Source organism: Lepus europaeus, chromosome 20, assembly GCF_033115175.1.
Source record: "Lepus europaeus isolate LE1 chromosome 20, mLepTim1.pri, whole genome shotgun sequence".
Lineage (NCBI taxonomy): Eukaryota > Metazoa > Chordata > Mammalia > Lagomorpha > Leporidae > Lepus > Lepus europaeus.
Window position 1 is genome coordinate 27,357,754 of NC_084846.1, and position 22,198 is coordinate 27,379,951.

Genomic DNA, 22,198 nt, shown 5'->3' on the forward strand with positions numbered 1-22,198 from the left:
TTGTCTATGGAGGTCTGGCGCCTTAGACACATCAGCAGCAAGCCATTCGTGGATTTCATCCTCTATGACCGAATCGTGTGCACACTCATCACTGCCATGCAATACTTCTCCCACAGCCATAGCGCAGGATTAGAATCCAGCCACTCCAGCATTGATGGCACGAGACCCACGCCCAGGGAATCCTCGTTCCGTCTGCCCCGCCTTCCCCTCCCTTTCACACGCCAGCACGCGGGGACACGCAGGGAAGGACATGCGTGGGCGGCTCCATCTGCACTCCCATCCGCCCTTCCCACTCCGTGCCCTCCGGAGTCTGCTTCAGCTGTCACTGTTACGGAGCCACTGCACACCACACTCGTGAGAAAGCTCATGGTGCCGGGGTTTCCAAAAGGCCAAGTCAAGGTGCAATGATGTTCTTGAACAAGGCTTTTTTTTTTTTTTTTTTAAAGATTTATTTGAGAGGCAGCTGAAGCTGCACCAATCCAAAGCCAAGAGCTAGGAGCTTCCTACAGGTCTCCCACGCGGGTGCAGGGATCCAAGGACTTGGACCATCTTCTACTGCTTTCCCAGGTCATAGCAGAGAGCTGGATCAGAAGTGGAGCAGCCGGGACTCAAACCAGTGCCCATATGGGATGCTGGCACTGCAGGCCAGGACTTTACCCACTATGCCACAGCGCCAGGTCCCTGAAAGAATAAGTTTTAAAATACAGAAGCAGGATGGCCCAGCTCTGGGTGTTGCAGCCATTTGTGGAGTGACCCAGTGGATGGAAAACCTTTCTCTCCCTTTGTCTGTCACTCTACTGCTCAAATAAATTTTTAAAATCACGGCCGGCGCCGTGGCTTAACAGGCTAATGCTCCGCCTTGCGGCGCCGGCACACCGGGTTCTAGTCCTGGTTGGGGCACCGATCCTGTCCCGGTTGCCCCTCTTCCAGGCCAGCTCTCTGCTATGGCCCGGGAAGGCAGTGGAGGATGGCCCAAGTGCTTGGGCCCTGCACCCGCATGGGAGACCAGGAGAAGCCCCTGGCTCCTGGCTTCGGATCAGCGAGATGCACCGGCCACAGCGGCCATTGGAGGGTGAACCAACGGCAAAAAGGAAGACCTTTCTCTCTGTCTCTCTCTCTCTCACTGTCTAACTCTGCCTGTCCAAAAAAATAAATAAATAAAATTAAATTAAATTTAAAAAAAAAATTTAAAAAATCTTACAGAAGCAGCACACATACTCATGCAATTTAACACTTTGTTTTACTTTCTAGTAAACAGAAAAATCATTCCAAGGGTATATTTATTCCAAAGAATGCATTCCCAGAGATATTTTAAGAAAAGCCACACACAATGAATAAACCAAGTAAGCCACAATATGCGGTTTTTTTTGTTTTGTTTTTTTTTTTAAATTACATATACTTGATAAGCTAGTAACATTTCTAGAGATCTTAGGTGTTTTCTACGAACTCCTTGCCAAGGAACAATTCACAGGATTCTCCTGCATCTTCTCACATCGCTACGTCTAGGAGTATGGCAAGTTCAGCACAGTGGGCTCCGCGAGTTTACTGGGTTTGGAAACGAGGTGTGCGCCACCTGCACTGGTCCAGCAGTGACATCCCCCAATTCCAGTGGCAGCAATGCCTCCACCTTGCACGAGAAAGCAAAAGCAGGGCAGACACTCAGCAGCAGCCCCACGTGTGCGTAAAGAAGCCATCCCGAGTCTGCCCCAACGGGCCGCTCACAGGCCTCAGCTACTCACGCCCTCCCACAGGAATGCCACCCATGGCTGAGGACTTTCCTTCTTGTCTCTACCCCTCCCCTACCTGTGACAGTCACAGGGCAAAGCCAGTCCCATTCAAAATGGTTTGTCAGTATGCTTCCTGGTACTTAACTTGTTTAAACTTAAAAAAAAAAAAAAAAAGATTTATTTGAAAGGCAGAGTTAGGAAAGGGAGGCAGAGAGAGATCTTCCGTCTGCTGGTTCACTCCCCAAATGGCTGCAGTGGCCAGGCCTGGACCACACTGAAGCCAGGAGCCAGGAGCCAGGAGCTTCTTCCAGGTCTCCCACATGGGTGCAGGGGTCCAAGCACTTGGGCCATCTTCTGCTGCTTTCCCAGGCCATAGCAGAGAGCTGGATGGAAAGTGCAGCAGCTGGGAATCAAACTGGCACCCAAATGGGATGCTGGCCTTGGAGGTGGCAGCTTAACCTGCTATACCACAGTGCTACCTCTGTTTAAGCTTTATAAGAAAAATTGACCATTCTCATCTTAAATCTTAAAGCAGACCAGTTAACCTTCTTAATTTTTTTTAAAGAACTTTTTAAGTCATTAGTTTCTTTCTTCTGAAGGTTTTTAAAAAACACTAATAAATTAGTAAGCCTACCAGAAACAATAAAAGGGCTGGTTCTTTGACTGTTTACCAACAAAATGGAAATGAGAAATGATACAAAAATAAATCTCGATTCCATTTTCCGTCAGTGTTTTAAGTACTTCAAATGTCCCTATGTCATTCTACTGACAAGAATATGCCCTCAGACCACAGTTGGTCGAGGTGTGCATATAGTTATATAACTATGTGTATAGTATACATGAGGTGTGTATATAGTTATATATGTATATAGTGTTATATAATTATGCTTTGATCAGATCTTACATGGAGTCGTGTGCCCTTGTCCAAATACTTACACTGTAGAATTCTTCAGCTTGTGAACATTCGATGTTGATACACGTCAAGTCATCGCACAGACCACAGGGTTCCATTCAGACACCCACCCCACACGCGAGTGCTGCCTCTGCAGGGGTGCACGGCAGCCAAGCAGCGAGATCAGTCCGGAGGCCCTGCATGCCCTGTTCACGTCTCACGACCCACCCGGCTGGCGGCCGCTACCAGCACACTCCCTGGACATGAGGCAGCCAAGTGGGAGGTCCAGTCAGCTGCCCAGAGTCATGGACCGACTGGAGACACAGCGGGGCTTCACATTTGGGCTTCTCTATCTCCTAAGCCAGGTTCACAAGAAAACCACGTATGTGTTCTTTCTACCAGAACAGACGTGCTTTGATGTGTACCCAGAGCTGCCAAAAATACACACAGAGCTCTTAAGAAAAATGCCCCATAGAACTCGCACTGGAGGAGGGGCCACTTTCCCTGGCCTTGGTATGACTTCCTGAGTCACAGGGAATTTCTCATGTGAATCTGGCAAGCTTAAACCTGTGATCGACATGCTACAGAGGGCATGCAAAGACAGTCCATGAAAGTGCTCTTTCTTTTGAAGACTGAGGATGACCTTGGAACAAGGACTGGCAAGCAACAGGCCGGCTGCCTCGCCGGCACACACGCTGGAGTCGCTCTGCAACTCAGAACTCGAGGGTTTCAATCTAGTTTTCATCTGGCTGTTCCTGAGACTTCTCCTTATGCCATGTATCAATGCAATCAAATCTGTACACATCCACCTGTGTGCCCTCATACAAATACTAGAAATTGACACGACAGAATTTCTGGTCAAAGAGCACAAACTGGGGCCGGCGCTGTGGCATAGCAGTGAAGCCACCACTGCAGCGCCAGCCTCCCATATGGGTGCCGGTTCAAGTCCCGGCTGCTCCACTTCCAATCCAGCTCTCTGCTATGGCCTGGCAAAGCAGTGAAGATGGCCCAAGTGCTTGGGACCCTGCTCCCACATGGGAGACCAGGAAGAAGCACCTGGCTCCTGGCTTCAGAATTGGGGAGTGAACCAGTGAATGGAAGACCTCTCAAATAAATAAATCTTTTAAAAAATTAAGTCAGTCTTGGCCAATTTTACTTTTTAAACATAAGGATGGGGCTGGCACTGTGGCACAGCGGGTTAACGTCCTGGCCTGAAGCGCCGGCATCCCATATGAGTGCAGGTTCTAGTCCCGGCTGCTCCACTTCCAATCCAGCTCTCTGCTATGGCCTGGGAAGGCAGTAGAAGATGGCCCAAGTGCTTGGGCCCCTGCACCCACGTGGGACACAGGAAGAAGCTCCTGGCTCCTGGCTTCAGATCAGCACAGCTCCGACCATTGCGGCCAATTGGGGAGTGAACCATCGAATGGAAGACCTCTCTCTATTTCTCCTCTCTCTGTGTAACTCTGACATTCAAATAAATAAATAAACCTTTAAAAAAAAGCATAAGGATAAGGTCTAGATATTTTATTTCACTACAAATATCCATATGGTGTTCTTCTGAACAATGCAGGTTCACACGTTTTTGGTTGGTTTGGTGGCGATAAAGACTTTCGTAATGGTCGGATTAAATCTTACGTGTAACCTGCCCAGATCTGCCCCGCACTGTTTCATCATGACTGTGTATCTGTTTCCTGGGCCCTGTTCCAGGAAGAAGTTTATGCTGCTTACAAAATACAGATAATCCAGAAAGACCAAACAAAGGGTGAAGAAATAAGGCCATAGGGGCCTCACCAGGAAAGATGAACCCCAAACTGCTGCTACTGCACCAAGTTGGCACTGAGTGTCCTGGCAGCCAGTAATAATAAAATAAGAACCTGTTGCATGATTCACACCTAACTTGAAAGAGAAAAGCTATTCATGTGCTTAGTAAAAACTACTTCTTGGGGCTAGTGTTACGACACGGCAGGTTAAACCGTGGCCTGCAGTGCCAGCATCCCATGTGGGCGCCAATTCAAGTCCTGGCTGCTCCACTTCTGAACCAGCTCCCTGCTAGTGCATCGGGGAAGCCGGTGGAGGGCAGCCCAAGTGCTTGCCCCCACACCTACATTGGAGACCCAGAAGAAGCTCCTGGTTTCAGCCTATTTTTCCTGGCACTAGCCCGAGAGCAACTTCCAGATGTTTCCGGAGGACACTCACAGCACAGGCACCATCCTTAAAAGCTCCCGCAGGGTCCCAGAGCCTTGAAAGCACAGCCTCCGCTGCTCCTTGGTCTGCAGGGTATGAGAGAGACCACGGCTCCGGGAACGCCCAGAGCAGCAGCTGCTGAGCTCAAAGGCAAACTCCCCCAGCATCCTGACCAAAGGCGGCTGCTGCTGCTCTGCAGATCTGGGAGGCAGTGGGGGAGACAAGAGGAATAAACCCAACATGAAGGCAAGCGGGCACTTTTTGAGAGAGACGTCATGGGAAGCTTTTTGGAAAAGGAACAGTGGCTGGTAGAGAAAGGCTTAAAGCACCAAACTGTAACACACACACACACACACACACACAGAGTTTTAAGTTCTTTCCTGACTGGGACAAACACAGAAGCAAGAGAACTTTTCAAATAGAAACCGCAGAATCAGAAGCAAACTGGGGGGGGGGGGGGGGGGGGGGGGCGCGCGGCGGCAGCGCTGTGCCAGTGCCGGCACACGGGTTTGAGTCCCAGCTGCTCTACTTCCGATCCAGCTCTCTGCTATGGCATGGGAAAGCCGTAGAGATGGCCCAAGTCCTTGGGCCGTTGCACCCTCATGGGAGACCTGGAAGAAACTCCTGGCTTTGGATCGGCACAGCTCCAGACGTTGTGGCCATCTGGGGAGTGAACCAGCGGATGGAAGACCTCTCTCTCTGCCTTTCTGTAACTGACTTTCAAATAAATGAATAAATATTAAAAAAACCAGGCAAACTGAGTTTACCTGCACCAAGAGAAACATGCACTCCTGGCAACAGCTCCTAAACGTCAAGCTGCCCCATCCGATGCCCGACTCCTGAGGACGGCAATGCTGCCAAGCACCTGGCTTTCTCTGCTTCCATTTCACATCCGCCAAGCATTTCACTGCCCGTAACTTACTTCCCCCTGGGAACAGAAGGTGGCTCACACTGACGTCCTGCCTGCCTGCCAGTCATTTATCGGCTGTCCGGTGTACTTCATTTTTATACAGGATCCGTGTTTCAGGATCTCCGTCCCCTGTGTGCACAACTGAGCAGTCGGAACAGTGGCTGCACGGAGTCTCTCCCACCTGTGAGTGCTGGCCTGAGGGAGGACCCCTGCACTGCCCTTTATTCGCACACACCCCTGCACTGCGGCTCGTGCTCAGCGGCACTGTCCTGAGCCCCACATTCTTCAGGGATGAAGGACATTCACAGGACACAAGCTGCTTCCCAGTGGACCTCTGCCAGATGCCTACGGGCCAAACTTCCTCTGGACTTCTTGGCACACTCGAGGCTATGGCTTGAAATAACAGGAGAACAAAGCCGCTCAACTCAAAGTTTGCGTAACTGGCGAAGGCTGCCAGTGAGTAATTCCTAATCATCTATAGTGAAGAGATACAAGGAAGAGCAAACACTAGGGTTAAGTGTATTTACTTTGTGGGGAACAACATCTAAGACATCACAAAGGCACGGAGACACGCACGCCGGCCAGCGAGCGCAGCCTGCAGGAAGCTGGAAGGCCGCCAGTGTCTCTGTTTGGCTTGTAAAATCTGTCCTCCTGGGGGTCTTTGTTGTTGTTTTTAAATGGATTTTGGTCTGGAACAGAAACTAAGTTTACTCAACTCCATGACCTGAGCAAAATACTCTTTATTTATTTATTTTAAAGAAGACAGACGACGTTTCTCAGCGTAACTAAGTGGCCGGTTTGCCCGCGGCGCTTTGCTGGAAGCTGTTTACCAACAAAAGCGCTTACCCACCATGCAGAATATCGAGGGGGCCCGAGACAACCCGGCACAAGCGTTACCTGGTGTAAAATCCCCTTTCAGCTCATGAAATTACCTTCCTCAAGAGAACCTTAATCCGGTGCATGCCTGCAACGGTGCTCACCAATCTCGTCTCCCTCAGCAGGCAGAGATCGCAATGGTAAGGTCGCACCGGCATCCTGGAGCCTCCTGGCAAGTCGCCAAAGAGCCTATCAAAACGATCGCGACAGCCCTTGCTGCCAGCCCCACTGCTAGCTGCCAAGCCCAGCCAGCTACGGCGGCAGCCGAGCCAATTCCAGCTCTCGCTCCGCTCCGCTGGCTGCCACTTCCTTCTTCCCTCCTGTCTGAGTGTTTCTGAATGGAGCATTTCCTGTCGTTTATAAACGCAAAGTTTGCCAGTGAAGAACTGCACTGGCCAGCTGGTAGGCAGGGACTGGAGACTTTTTGTCTGTTGGAAGAACCAACTCTTTGGCTCTACTGGAAAAAAATCAACCTGGCACATTCCAGGGAGAAGGGAATACAGGGGTAGGGGTGGGGGTGTGGAGACACAAGGGGGCAAAGTTCTGGAACGGAACAGAGGCAAGGGATTTATCTCGAGATGCAGCCCTCTACTGTCACGTGCGTGGAAAACTGAACTCTAGAAGCAAGAGGAAGTGGGGCACAAAAATAGAGTCAGTTTCCTCAACACTTAGCCACCAGAACCTTACCGCAGGCAACACTCATTGAAGATGAAGGCAGCCTCACTGTCAACCCACAGAGCAGCAAGGACACAGGCGCGCCCGCCGCGTCATCCCATTTCTGAAGCAGCAGGCGTCTCACCAAGCGTGGGCAGCGGCACGCCTGAGGACATCTGCAGCGTGCACACAGCAAACACCTGTCAACTCTTTCTTCTCCGACCCGTTTTAAAGAAGTGTCACAGTCCAGACGCACCTACAGTCCCGCGCCCTTCAGCAAGAAGGGCGAAGCCATGAGAAATCGCCTTTAAAAAGCAATAAGCAAAGGAACTGACAAAGCTTTTGAAAATTTAACTACTGCCTTTAAAGACAGCGGTTTACTTTTATTTAAAAAACTGGCCGTCAGGTCCATAGAACATGTTAACTACGGGAGCCGCCCCGGCCGGTGTGTGAGTGTGTGTGTGTGTGTGTGCGCGTGCCTTCTAAGGCTGCCAGTGAATGCCTGCAACGTCAGGTACGATGTTTTCTCCCAGACACACATACCTCTGTGGTAACCCTTAATTTACAAGTCAGGCACCGGAAGACACTAACACACAGGGGTCTCAGAAAGCTCACAGGGGAACCATTGTTTAGGAAGGCAGTCAGGGCACTCATATTCTGACTCCAGCTTTCTGCTTGGGTCCCTACCACTCACGTGGTAGCAACAGACTGAGCTCCGGGCTCCTGGCCACAGCCTGGCCCGGTCCGAGCTGTTGCAGGCATTTGGGGAGTGAACAGGCAGACAGGCATGCTATCTGTCACTCTGTCCCCTGGAGAGGCTGTTCCTCAGGTTCCTTTGCAGTCAGACATGGCCAGGTGTCTGGGGAAGCATGAGGAGCTGTCCTCAGGCAGCGGCCTTACATGAGGATGCTACCAATGTATGATCCTCTGTCCTCCTCACTGGCTGGAATCAGAACCAATGCTGGTGCTTAAGCAGCCATCCGGATCCAGGGACGGCTGCCGAACACACAGAGCCCACAGCAGCCTTGCGCTGTCTTACCTTAAACTCTTCTCACTACAAAGCACATCTCACTCAAGTCAATTTTTTCTTCTTGTAACAGACAGCCAGACTTAATCAATGTAAAAGAAAACAAGTAAAAATGGTCAGTGTGTGACCTGAATAAATGTTAGCAAAGGATACCAAACCTATTCCCCAGGCACTGCTGGCAGCTCGTCCACACAAGTGGGAACAGCACTGCTACCACACAGGAACCAGCAGGCACCTGCACCCTACAGGCAGACTCACTGGGACCAGTGATGAGACAATCAGACATCATTGCCTCCTGACGCCACACACGGAGAAACTGCTCCAGCCCTGGAGGCCCCAAGAGGGCTACAGCCTAACCCTAACCATGCACAGGCAATCAGATCCAACCTAAAGGGCATTCCACCAACCACTGGCCCATGTGGAGGAGGGCACAGGCAGTCGTTCCTATAGCGACATGACAACTAAATACAACACTTGGGCCCATGCCACCCTTGTGGAAGAGCAGGATGGAGATCCTGGCTTCTGGCTTCAGCCTGGTCCAGGCAAGCCCTGTCTTTTGGGGGTATTTGGGGAGGGAACCAGTAGATCAAAAATCAATCACTTTCTCTCTGTGTTATGCCCTTCAAGCAAAATAAAAAGTTTTTTAAAAGATAAGTTTATTTTGGTACAAAAGAAATGTGAGTTTATAATACACATTTTGTGTGTGTGTTATACAGTTTTTTATACATTAGTTTTTTATAAAATGTGAATATTTTTCTATCATTTTTTTTAAAAAGTAATTTGAAAGGCAGAGTGACAGAGAAAGGGAGAGAGAGGAGTAGGGAGGGATCCTCCATCCACTGGGTCACTTCCCAAATGCCCACCCCAGCAGAAGCAGGAGCCCAGAGTTCCATGCGAGGTTCCCAGGCAGGTGGCAGAGACCCAAGCACTTGCCAGGTCTCCCAGGCTGCAACAGCAGGAAGCTGTGACTGAAGGCAGAGACAGGATTCAAAGCAGGCAGTGCACTGATGGGCTTTAACCACTGTGCCAAACAAAGGCCCACCCCTTTTGAACATTTTCAGTCCCCTCATATAGACGATTCATCTCCCTCCCAGCAGGTTCCACGACAGAATCGCCCTTCTTAGCATCTCAGCCTGGGAGCGCCTCCTACAGCTCAGGGCAACCTCCAGGTGTGAAGTGACGGATTCCATCATGTCATTACCCAGAACAGAGGGAAACACACACTCGAGTTCCACCAAGAACACAGACTGTGGAGATTGCCCGTATTCTATTCCTTTAAGGACGGAGCAGTCGGGAGCCGCCCCGTGGCACCGCGGGCTAAGCCACCACCTGCAGTGCCAGCATCCGCTATGGAGTGCCAGTCGGCTTCTGATCCAGCTCTCGGCTAATGTGCCTGTGAAAAACAGCAGAGGATGGCCTAAGTGCTTGGGACCTTGCCATCCACAGGGGAGACCCAGATGGAGTTCCTGGCTCCTGGCTTCAGCCTGGCCCAGCCCAGTCTGTTACAGTCATCTGGGGGAGGGAACCAGCAGATGGAAGACCTAACTCTGCCTCTAAGTTTTCAAACTAAAAAAAAAAACATGAGGCAGTTCTTTCGCTTGTCCTGCAGCCATCAAGAGCTCTCAGTGCCCTCTGCTGCCGTCTTGCGACCTCTGTGCTGGTGACTTCCGAGTCCCCCAGTCTCATTTCCACTTCTGCTTGCACCTGTTTAATGTAGTTTCCATGGCTTGGGACAAACAGATCACCTACTCCACTGAGATCTTCCTTACACGTACCCAGCTCACATTCCTGAGAGTATGTAAACATCACCGACCCCCTCCTACTGCTAAGATAAAATGGATATTTGTTTAACACAGACATTTAAGACTGTACTCTAGGGGCTGGTATTGTGGTACACTGGGTTAAGCTACAGCCTGCAATGCTGCCCCCTCCCCCCCAAGTGCTGGTTCAAGTCCCAGCTGCTCCACTTCTGCTCCAGTTTCCTGCTAACGTGCTTGAAAAAGCAGTGGAAGATGGCCTCAGTGCTTGAGCCCTACCACCAAAGCAGTAGACCCAGATGAAGCTCCTGGCTTTGGAATGGCCCAGCCCTTGCTGTTGCAGCCATTTAGGGAGTGAACCAGTGGATGGAACATCTCTCTGCAAAACAAATCTTTGAAAAAACAAAAATTAAACTCTGGAAATACAAGTTTTTCTTTTTTAAAAATATTTATTTATTTGAAAGGCAGAGTTACAGATAGGCAGAGGCAGAGAGAGAAGTCTTCCATCCACTAGTTCACAAATGGCCTAAATGGCCGGAGCTGTGCTGGTCCAGAGCCAGGAGCCTCCTGCAGGTCTCCCACGAGGGTGCAGGGGCCCAAGCACTTGGGCCATCTTCCACTGCCTTCCCAGGCTATAGCAGAGAGCTGGATCGGGAGTGGTGCAGCCGGGGCTCAAACCGGCACCCATATGGGATGCTGGCATTGCAGGGGGTGGCTTTACCCGCATACTCCACAACGCTGGCCCCATAAGTTCTTATGTTGACTTCTCTTAAAACATTCTTGGGGCTGGTGCTGTGGTGTAGCAGGTAAAGCCAACACCTCTACCAACATCCCATATGCATGCTGGTTCGTGTCCTGGCTGTTCCACTTCCAATTTAGCTCACTGCTAGCAGTCTGGGTAAAGAAGATGGCCCCAAGTACTTGGGCCCCTGCCACCCATGTGGGGGACTGGAAGAAGCTCCTGGCTTCAACCTGGCCCAAGTGCTGGCTGTTGCAGCCATCAGGGGATTAAATCGGAGGATGGAAGATCTCTGTGTAAATCTTTCAAAAATAAATAAATACGGGGCCAGTGCTGTGGCAAAGCAGGTAAAGTGGCCGCCTGCAGGGCCGGCATCCCATATGGGTGCCAGTTCGAGTCCCAGCTGCTCCACTTTGATGCAGCTCTCTGCTATGGCCTGGGAAAGCGGTGGAGGATGGCTCAAGTCCTTGGGCCCCTCACCTGCATGGGAGACCTGGAGGAAGCTCCTGGCTCCTGGTCATTGTGGCCAACTGGGGAGTGGACCAGGGGAGGGAAAACCCTCCCTCCACTTTTCTATTTAACTCTGACTTTCAAATAAATAAATCTTTAAAAAATAAAATAAAATAAATGCATCTTTAAAAACACACAAACAGGGCCAGTGCTGTGGCATGGTAGGTTAAGCCTCCACCTGCAGTGCTGGCATCCCACATGAGTGCTGGTTCAAGTCCTGGCTGCTCCAATTCTGATCCAGCTCCCTGCTTATGCACCTAGGAAATCAGTGGAAGAATGGCCCAACTGCTTGGGCCCCAGCACCCATATGGGAGACCCAGAAGGAGCTGCTGGCTCCTGGCTTCTGCCTGGTCCAGCCAGGGGTCATTGCGGACATTTGGGGAGTGAACCAGTAGATGGAAGATCTCTCTTTCCTTCTCTGTATTTCTGTCTTTCAAATAAATAAACAAATAAAAACATTCTTAATTTTTCTAACACAGGAATCCAATATATAAAACCACACCAGTAAATCAGAAAATTTACTAGTCTTTTACTAGGTTATTAAAAAAAGTAGTTCCTGGTGTAGCGGCTAGAGCTGTCACCTCCAGTGCCGGCATCCCATTATTTGAGTCCCAACTGCTCCACTTCTGATCCAGCTCTCTGCTATGGCCAGGGAAGACAGTAGAAGACGGCCCAAGTTCTTGGGCCCTTGCACCTGTGTGAGAGACCTGGAAGAAGCTCCTGGCTCCTGACTTTGGATTGGCCCAGCTCCAGCCATTGCGACCATTTGGGGAGTGAACCAGCGGGTGGAAGACCTCTCTCTCTCTCTCTCTGCCTCTGTGTAACCTTGCCTTTCAAATAAATAAATAAATAAATATTAACAAAAAGGAAGCCCAGGTCCCTAGCAATTCCCTCTGGGAACATTCGCTACTGATATCTCCGGGTGCTTTCCTAGACCAGTGCCTGGGACGCACGGGCTGCAGCGCTGGCAGCAGCAGCAGCAGGCAGGGGCGGCTGACAGACAAGGGACCTGAGGGACACACAGAAAGCTGGCTTAGGGCAGCCAGTGGAAATGCAGGTCAGACGCAACCTTCCCTCGCCCCGAGTCACTCTGCACACCCAGCTCACTGCAGCACCTGCCCGGGCTCCCCTCTCTGACCGATGTGTGGATCCCTGATGAACACAGCAGCGAGCACGTTAGAGATTAAGTTCATATACTCTCCGGTTCCCGTTTCACTGAATTCTGTAGGAGTAGAAACATTTGACCTGGCAGTGTTTAGAGGTAATTCATCTAGTCTTTCTGGTGTGCAGGTGAGAAAACAAACCCATGCCGGAGAGGAGTCACTCAGCGACACAAGCTCCCGGCAGAGCTGGGCCCCTCCCAGCGAACACGCCGCCTACCGTGCTGCAAAGCTCCAGGTGATGCACAATGAGCACCTTCACTCCGGACCGCTTAAGTCTGGCTGGCTAACCGTGGATTTGCTACACAGTTCCTAAAAACGTTAGGCGAGCTGTGGAGGCGGACGCCGACGCTGCTGCGGGGAAAGGCAGGAGCCCAGCGCGGGCCCGCGGGTGCTCAGAGCACCTGCGGACCGGGGGCTTCAGGAACCAGAAGTTCCCATCCTTGGCGGGTGGTCCCGCAACCAGCACTCTGCAGGCAGCAGCACCCTGCTTGGCGCAGTGACGTAACCGCACCCCCAGCCTATTCCGCCCAGACATCTCCCCGGCCTGGCGCGGGAGGCATCGCTCCAGCAGAGAAACCCAAGGACAGCCAAGCTAGCAGGGCGAGCCAGAAAAGCAGACTCGGAGAGCGAGATCCCCGGGGTGCTGCCCACCTCCACACTCTGGGCCGATGCGGCTGACCGCCAGCGGCTTCCAAACACTCGCCCTCCTACTGTCTGCTTCCGGCCTCGGAGAAAACGCTCCTCAAGAGCCGATACAAAATACGATTTTTTTGCTGACCTCATCTTGCCTCTTTCCAAGATAAAGATCGCAGAACGTCCCATGCGCTCATGGGAACAAAGCTACTTTCAGCTCACTGGTCAAGTACACACACCCCCAGCGGAAAACACGTCCGAAGTCCAGGTGACAACGAGGAAGCCTTCGCAAACGCCCGCCCTCCTCCCCGCTCTTACCTCCAGGGGCGGGTAGGGCGGCGCCATGGCGGACGGGGGCCCTGGGGTGGGCGGCGGCATCCCCGGCGTGGGCGGGAACAGACCCAAGGCGTTCAGATTCAGGCCCGGGATTAAATGTGCCTGCAGCTGCAAGGGTAAAAAGAGCCCTTATTTCTACCCGCCCAGGTGGGGACCGCCCTGCGAGGGGACAGCGGCACTGCCGGCCGAGGCTCGCCCACCCGGCTCCAGAGTGGTGTTAAATCACCCGTGTCAAACTGAAAAAGGGGGCTGGGTGTGTGGCACTGCAGGTGCGGTCACTTACGCCACTTCCTGAGAAGGCAGCAGAAGATGGCCCAAGGGCTGGGGCCCCTGCCACCTAGGCAGGAGGTCCGGATGGAGTTCCAGACTCCTGGCCCAGCCCCGGCTATTGTGGCCATTTGGGGAGTGAACTGGTTCGAAGAACTCTCTCTCTCCCCCACTACCGTTCTTTCAAATAACTAAATACATCTTAACAAAACTGAAGATGGATTATCCAAGTATTCAGTCTGAAGCAACATCCCATCCATTAAGGAATGTCACCAATCGGCCTTCATACCCTTGGACACACCATTGTCATTTGAAAATTCTGTCTCCGAACTTCATGTGAGTTTCCAAGTTTTAACTTTGTATTCCTGGTAACGACTTGATATGCTTTGTGTCTGCTGAAATCAGAAAAGGCTTCAAGGCAGGCCAAAGGCCCAATTCACAGATGTAGAGACTGAGGCTCAGAGAGACAGAGTCAACTGTCAACTCATAAACGGATGAACGGAGAATCAAACACAGCTCACTCACCTCTAAAGCCACATTCCAATCTACTAAACTTTCAGAGAAACATTTTGAGGGAGGTATTACGCTGTTGTAGGTACATACCAGCCTCTCCCCATATATACACAAGTTAAGGCACAGAGACAGGATAATTTGCAGAATTGGCCAAGCCTGTGTCTTTCCTGCTATCCCAGGGTACTTGCTAAGGGACTAAAAATCAATTAACACGACTTCAAATGACGTCACCGCTCAAGAAATCAATTCTAGGACACTTCACAGCACCCCCTAACCCTGCACCAAACAAAGACACGTCCTCCGCATCGACACTTACGTTCATGGAGGCAATGTCGTTTTCGTAGGACTCCCTGATTTTCTTCATGATCTCCTCCTCGGCTTTGGCACACGTCTCCACGCTGCCTTTGACTGTGATGGTGCGTTCCGGGTTGTACAGCGTCAGTTCCTGCAATCTGCAGATGGAAAAGAGGGAAAGAAAACAGAATGGAAATCACAGGACCACGACGGTTGATCAGCCACAGACGGCAACAACCCAGACTGTGGAGGCTGGCAACATGTGACCGCAGGCGTGCAGACCTGACGGGAGATGAGGAAGGCCTAAAACACACCAAGCTAAGCAGGGCGAAGCTTCGGGAGAGCACAAAGTACCTCCCTGCCACGTGCTCAGTAAACGTTACTGGATGCACATGGTTCCTTCAAGCCCACGGTTTTTGCTGTTGCCGTTACGTTTGTCAAGATTTATCTTATCTATTTGAAAGGCAAAGTTAGCGAGAGTCAGACAGAGAGCACGCATGCACTTCCATCTGCTGGTTTACTCCTCAAATGGCCAGGACTGCGCAGGCTAAAGCCAGGAGCTTCTTCTGGGTCTCCCATTTGGGTGCAGGGGCCCAAGGACTTGGGCCATCTTCCACTGCTTTCCCAGGTCATAGCAGAGAGCTGGATCAGAAGCGCAGCAGCTGGGACTCAAACCAGTGCTCATATGGGATGCCAGCACTGCAGGCAGTGGTTTTTACCTGCTACACCACGGCGCTGGACCTTAAGCGTATTTTTTTTTTTTTAATTTATTAGACAGGTAGAGTTACAGACAGTGAGAGAGACAGAAAGGTCTTCCTTCCGTTGGCTCATTCCCCAAATGGCCGCCACGGCCGGCGCTGCGCCGATCTGAAGGAGCTTCCTCCCGGTCCCCCATGTGGGTGCAGGGCCCAAGCACTTGGGCCATCCTCCACTGCCCTCCCAGGCCACAGCAGACAGCTGGACTGGAAGAGGGGCAGCTGGGACTAGAACCCGGCGCCCAAATGGGATGCTGGCACCGCAGGTGGAGGATTAGCCAGGTGAGCCACGGTGCCGGCCCCTTACTTCTTTACCATCTAAAAGTTTTCATGATCCAGAAGAACTCTTCTCTCCACTTTGAGAACTTCCGAGGATTCCAGGTGGGGGAGTCTGCCTTCCCAAAATTATCTCTGAGTCCCACAGACACCAAACACAGCACAATGTTTTATGGAGTGGCTACTTCTGGAACAGCCTGTAAGACTGGTTTTTTTTTCCTTTTAAGCCCTCCCCTTTGTAAGTACAAAATTCAGATAGGAACTTCAAAAAGTTCATGGCGAATGGAGTCAAAAGTTTCTTTTGGTAGGGGGAGGTGTTGTGGTTCAGCAGGTAAAGCCACCGCTTGCCACACCGCTATGGGCACCGGTCTGTGTCCCAGTTGTTCCACTTCTGATTCATCCCCCTGGTAATGATTATGGGAAAGCAGCAGTAGACGACCCAAGTGCTTGGGCCCCAGCACCCTGTGGGGGACCTGGATGAAGCTCCTGGCTCCCAGGTTTAGCCCAGTCCAGCCCTGGCCATTGTGGTCATCTGGAGAGTGAACCAGTGGATGGAAACACACTCTCTCACTCCCTCACCCCACCCCACTCTGCCTTTCAAAACAAATAAATCAATCTTTTGTACAATCATGCATTTCCCATGGATTTCTGAAGACCCCTCATATTAGAAAAATGATAGTGTTGATTTCTGAAGCCATGTAATGTAAGACGCTGCAGCGTCCACCTCACTATCTTGACTCATCCACCCCGGGAGAAGACAGCTGCTATGTCTCCCAGACTTCCAAGCAGCTCTGTGGAGGCCCACGTGGTGAGGCGCTTCGGCCACCCACCCCAAGCCAGCATCGACTTGGCAGCGACAGGATGAGATGCCCAGTGAAGCCATCCGGGCTGCACAGACCCCCAGAAAGGAGCTGAACAATACATGACCACCACCATCTGTGCTACACAGCAATGGGCAACACACTGCTGTATCTTCCAACTTTGGGAATCAAAGGCCAAAAAAGCAGTCAAGGCTTCAGCTAGAAAATATCAGTGGAAAACTCTAGTTCATCCTGAATCTTTCGTGAGAGCAAATGATGCTGTCGATACAGGTTAGCAGACTGAGCTGGGTGCAGAGGTGTAGCCATGGCAGTGCTCGCTAACCCAAGCAGCCTGTCGGCTGGGAGACGCTGAGCCGATGTAAAACACGCAGAGAACAGTGTGTCTCAATTCTAGTCCCAAAGCAAGGGAACACTCACGGAGATATTGTAATTTTAGTGTCTGTGTCTTGCTCAATTTTCTTAAGGTTTCTTCCTTCTTTACCAATAAGACGGCCTACGAAGTTATTATGGGCTAAAATCTTCAAGGGGATCTCTTCTGTGCTGTAAACAAAAAATAAAACAAAAAAATAGAGTCATAAAAAAAGGAAACCCACTCTTGGGTCAAAACACAATACTCACTCATTAAACATTTATTTCTTAGCTACCATATGGGAAGCACTATTAGACAATTAGCCTACATTCGAGCAATGCATGGAAAGAGGGAATAAAAAACACAGTCGAGTATTTGGACACAAGTTAATTTTTAATACAGATTGTCTTTTATTCACTCCAGGGACTACCCATGTTCAAGGATGGATTTTCCGACTCAAATCCATATTCCTAAACCCTCCTACTAAACACAAGGTACAAATGCCCAAGAATAAAGTCCGAGCAAACACATGAAAATATGGACTTGGAGATGCATGCATAGTTTACAGAAAGAAACACAGCACACTCAACAGCGCTGATACTTGGGGGGTCGGGGGGTCGCGTGTTCATCCTGCACCTTTCTGAACTCCCTGACACCGCCCCACAGTCGTTTCCCAGTGCCAGAGGTTATCAGACAGTGGGCTTTTCTTCTCCTCTATACTAAAACACAACTACATTCTTTCAACACAGGACCCACATTCGAGTTCAGCACCCATCACCAGAACTAGCTAAAGCTCTCTACCAATACTGGGATGAGGTCCCCAGGGGAGCTGCAGTGCCATCTTTATTCTGGATTCCATTTTTAGTCTAGCTCCGTTCTGTCCACTGACAGTGGCACAGGGCTCAACTCCCACTCGGAATTCCTGTGCAACAGTATTGGGAGCTCCAGCATACAACACCCAAACACGAAGTCACTGAGTCTCCCCGGGCACAGAAGCAGATACCTTCTCACCTCCACACGCCTTGGCTGCCCAGGCCAAGAAGCGAGCTCCAGCGAGCTCTGGGTACAGGCCCACCGAGGCTCTGCAGCCCTGTCTCGGGTAAATCCTCAGACACCCCGCTGGGCTTCCTTTGTGCCCCAACTGCTGCTTCCACTGCTGGACTTCACCAGCACCACTTGCCCCGTATCCAAAGGTAAGGTAAAACATTTGAATATTTACAAGATGTAAGCTCCTACCTGAAACGTAACGTACTGGAGTAAAATCGACATCTTTGAGATTCGAGGGTTGTTACAGCCCTGTCTCTTCCATTGAGGGAAAGTGTCCCCCCACCCCTTACTATTTGTTGAACTCTTTTACTTAATGTAGGGTTAACTATACGATCATTAAGTAAGCTGTTCATAGATCTTAGTCAAGATTAAGAGTGGGAATGTGGGAGGGAGGGTCACTATGTTCCTAAATCTGTATATATGCAATACATAAAACCTGTATGACTTAAAAATTTTTAAAAAGAAAAGAAGATCAGTGGCACCAACCAACAGCAGTCATCGGAGCACTGCCCTTTGCTGGCTGGCGGTTCCCCCCGAGCACCGTCAGACCCCGGGATCCCACCCACGAGCATCCCGCTCCGCCACGGGTTAGGGCTCTCCCTACTCACAATTTTGTGTCTTGAGCTTCCTTATGCATGATCTCCAGAATCGACTTGCAAGCCGCAGAGGTGCCCTCGGGGGTGGAGAGGATCGTGATGGACTTCTCGGCGGCCCCCGCGTTCTCCTTGCGGTGCACGTCGATTCTGAGGGGGGAGGAGGAGGCAAACGGGAGGCGTGAGGGCCTGCACACACCGCGGTGTGTCAGGGCTTCCCGGGCAGGCACACAGTCCCGAGGGGCCGGCAACACTGACGCCTTCGGGGCAAACTGCAGCCTGGTTTCACGCTGCCCAAGCTGGCTGTGCCGAGAGCTTCCATTTAGATGCCACAGAACAGGCACCACACGGTAAAGCACCTGGCTTCCCACAAAGGCTTTCTCCTGCCCTAGAACCAGCAGGCACTGGGGTGTGGCCACGAGAGCGGGAGAAGTCCCAGCAGCCAGGCTGACTGCTCAGGCTGTGGGTGTGACCACTGCTGGGCATCCACGCAGACTTCTGGCAGCTCTCTCCTGCTCCCAGGCCCTTCCTACCGTCTGCCTACTTGACAGAAGTCTACAATGAGCAGGGGCAGGAACAAAACCCAGAGGATGGCAACTCTGCTTTGAAGAAAAGCCAATGACCAGGCTGGCGCCGCGGCTCAATAGGCTAATCCTCCGCCTGCGGCGCCAGCACACCAGGTTCTAGTCCCGGTTGGGGCACTGGATTCTGTCCCAGCGCGCCTGCCGCAGCGGCCGTTGGAGGGTGAACCAACGACAAAAGGAAGACCTTTCTCTCTGTCTCTCTCTCTCTCTCTCACTGTCCACTCTGCCTGTCAAAAAAACCCAATGACCAGTAAATTCAAAATGAGGCCCAACCTTCCCGCTAATTATGCTCCTGCCACTTCAAACAAGATGTCATTTTCTTCCAGACCCGCAAATACTTTCAGACAAAAATCAAGCAGTGGTGAGAGGATGGGAAATGGGGTACGCACACACTTTTGGTGGCAGGTGTAGAGCAAACTGGCAGGCCTATGTCTTCTGCCCAAGAATTCCCGCAGTATCTCCTACAGACCTGACAAGTCTCACAGATGAGCCGGGAGGGGTGGTTTGCTGCCTCAGCACTGTTGGCGTTCCGGCCCAGATTCCTTCTTTGGGGTGCATGAGCTGCCCCATATTCTAAGATGTTCAGCACCATCTCTGGTCCCTACCCACTTGATGCCAACAGCACACCCCTTGGCTAGCTGTGACAACCAAGATGTCTCCAGACAAAGCCAGATGTGCACCAGCCAGGGGTGCGGTGGGGGCTGGAACTACCCCTGGATGAGAATCACTGGCCCAGCAATGTTCGCTCTGGCACTATTTGTGACTGAAAAGAAATTGGGGGGCTGATGTTGTGGCTTTGCGGTCAAAGATGCTGCCTGTGATGCCAGCATCCCACATGAGCACTGGTTTGAGTCCTGGCTGCTCCACTTCCAATTAAGCTACCTGCTACTGGCCTGGGAAAGCAATGAGAGATGGCCTGAGAGTGGGAGATCTGGAAGAAGCTCCTGGGCCCCTGAGGTCTGGTCCAGTGCTAGCGGTTATAACCATCTGGGGAGTGAACCAGAAGATGGAAGTGTATTTTTTTCTCCGCCCCCCACCCCAGACTCTGCCTTTTAAATAAATAAATCTTAAAAAAAAAAAAAAAACTTTAGGAATACCCTTCAAAATGGCTATCAGGAAGACATCATCAACATGTCTATACCATATAACCGATTTTTAAAATGTAAAAAGGGGGCTGGCGCTGTGGCACAGCGGGTAAAGCTACCGCTTACGGTGCGGGCATCCCATATGGACACCAGTTCAAGTCCCGGCTGTTCTACTTCCAATCCAGCTCTGCTATGGCCTGGGAGAGCAGTAGAAGATGGCCCAAGTCCTTGGGCCCCTGCACTCACGTGGGAGACCTGGAAGAAGCTCCTGGCTCCTGGTTTCAGACTGGCACAGCTCTAGCCACTGTGGCCAAGTAGGCAGCGAACCAGTGGATGGAAGACCTCCCTCTCTCTCTCTCTCTCTCCCCTTCTCTCTGTGCAACTTTGACTTTCAAATAAATAAATATTTTTTAAATGTAGTAAAAGTATGGGCACTAACATGCTAAGAAGCCTTTGATCTTTTTTTTTTTTTTAAAGATTTATTTATTTATTTATTTGAAAGGCAGAGTTACAGAGAGGCAGAGGCAGAGAGTGAGAAAGGTCTTCCATCTGCCTGCCAGTTCACTCCCCAAATGGTTGCAATGGCCAGAGCTGGGTTGATCTGAAGCCAGGAGCTTCTTCCAGGTCTCCCATGTGGGTGCACGGGCCCAAGCACTTTGGCCATCCTCCACTGCTTTCAGAAGTGAAGCAGGCAGGACTCAAATCAGCGCCCATAAGGGATGCCGGCACAACAGGTCCCAAGGGCCCTCGATCTTAAGTGAAAAAATGCACTCTGTATCATGCTGGGATTTCTTTTATGTAAGTTCCACGTCAGTAGATGCTAGGAACCGCTCCCTCCCATACTGATACATTCCCAGCTTAACAAAGGCCACCTCACAGGGTGAGCTGAATGGTCGCTCTTATCTTTCATTTGTATATTTGTACATTTTGAGTCAAATACAGAGTAAGTCTGCTGTTGTTTGAACAGCCTAAGACAGACCATTAACCACCCAAAATGGGTGTGCAGGTTCAATTAGCCACTTATTGTGTCCTTTTGGCCAAACACTGCAAGATAAGGAGTGACGTAACTCATGGCTGTGATAATGACCACTTCATTGTGCCAATAAAATCCAGGTCTAGGGTCCAGTGCTGTGGTATACCATGCCTTTCAAATAAATAAAATAAAGTTTAAAAAAAAAACTCTAAAAATCAGGGCAACATAGGAACAAAAATAGGGAGGGCTATCTGGACACAGTTTGTTCAAAAATTGTGTTAGGGGCCAGCGTTGTGGCACATGAGCACCGGTGCAAGACCTGGCTGCTCCATTCCCATCCAGCTTCCTGCTAACGTGCCCAAGTAAGCAGCACATATGGGAGGCCCAGATGGAGCTCCTGGCTTCCCTCTGGCCCACCTCTGGCCATTGTGGCCACTTGGGGAGTGAATGAACAGATGGAAGATCGCTCTCCCACTCTAACTCTGCCTTCCAAAGAAATAAAATAATTTTTAAAAATATGTCTTGAACAACAGTCCCAATCTCAGGAACCTTCTTCCCTGCCACTGTTTCAATCTCCAACTGGGACAGTATTACCAGTCTCTTGGGAACACCATGGGACAGAACATGAAACCCTGATCCCCAGAGAGCATGCTTGGCTGCCCTGGGGATGAGGGTGGCCCTCAGAGACCACTCCAGTAACAGAGTTCTGATAATGACTGCTTTTAGCGGCGAGAGGCAATTAAATCCGCCGGCAGGGCTCTGCAGATCAATCACTGGGTGAAACAGAAGCTGCTTCCTCCTCAAGTAAAACACACGGTTCGGCTGCAAGCACAGCTCTTTCCCCCCGACAAGGACGCGAGCAACTAGAGAAAGGACTGATCTGCCACACGATAAGGGAGGGCAACCACGTACTGCGTTTTCGCAGGTCACCGCAGACCAAGGGAAGCAGGCAGCCCTTCAAGTCTAAGATTAAAGGCAGGCAAAGGGAAGGAGGGTATGGTTCAGCTGCCCTCCACACCTTGATTATGAGGTCTGCAGCATTCAGTTCGCACACAGGTGAGCAGCACCCTGTGGCTCCGGCTTCCAAGCAGAGGAAAGTTAGGATTGGACGTCACTGCAGGGGCCGTGGGCGTGAAGCCACCTGCATGAGACAGGAGGTAGCCGGCTCAAGGCAGGCCTGCTGCCCAGGGTGAATGCAGAAGTCCACTTATGTCTGCTGGGGCAAACGCATGA

The 22,198-nt window shown here is 51.1% G+C and overlaps 1 protein-coding gene across 2 annotated transcripts in view; it reads right to left on the bottom strand.

Annotated features, from left to right (window-relative positions):
- IGF2BP3 (insulin like growth factor 2 mRNA binding protein 3) overlaps positions 1-22,198 on the bottom strand; it is a 141,921-nt gene that overhangs the window by 9,655 nt on the left and 110,068 nt on the right. For both annotated transcript variants that reach the window (XM_062179310.1, XM_062179309.1), the window contains exons 7-10: positions 18,339-18,473; positions 16,752-16,874; positions 14,505-14,640; positions 13,391-13,516 (exon numbers count right to left, since the gene is read on the bottom strand). In XM_062179310.1, the coding sequence (XP_062035294.1) occupies positions 13,391-13,516; positions 14,505-14,640; positions 16,752-16,874; positions 18,339-18,473 (520 nt within the window). The remainder of the gene's footprint in view (positions 1-13,390; positions 13,517-14,504; positions 14,641-16,751; positions 16,875-18,338; positions 18,474-22,198) is intronic.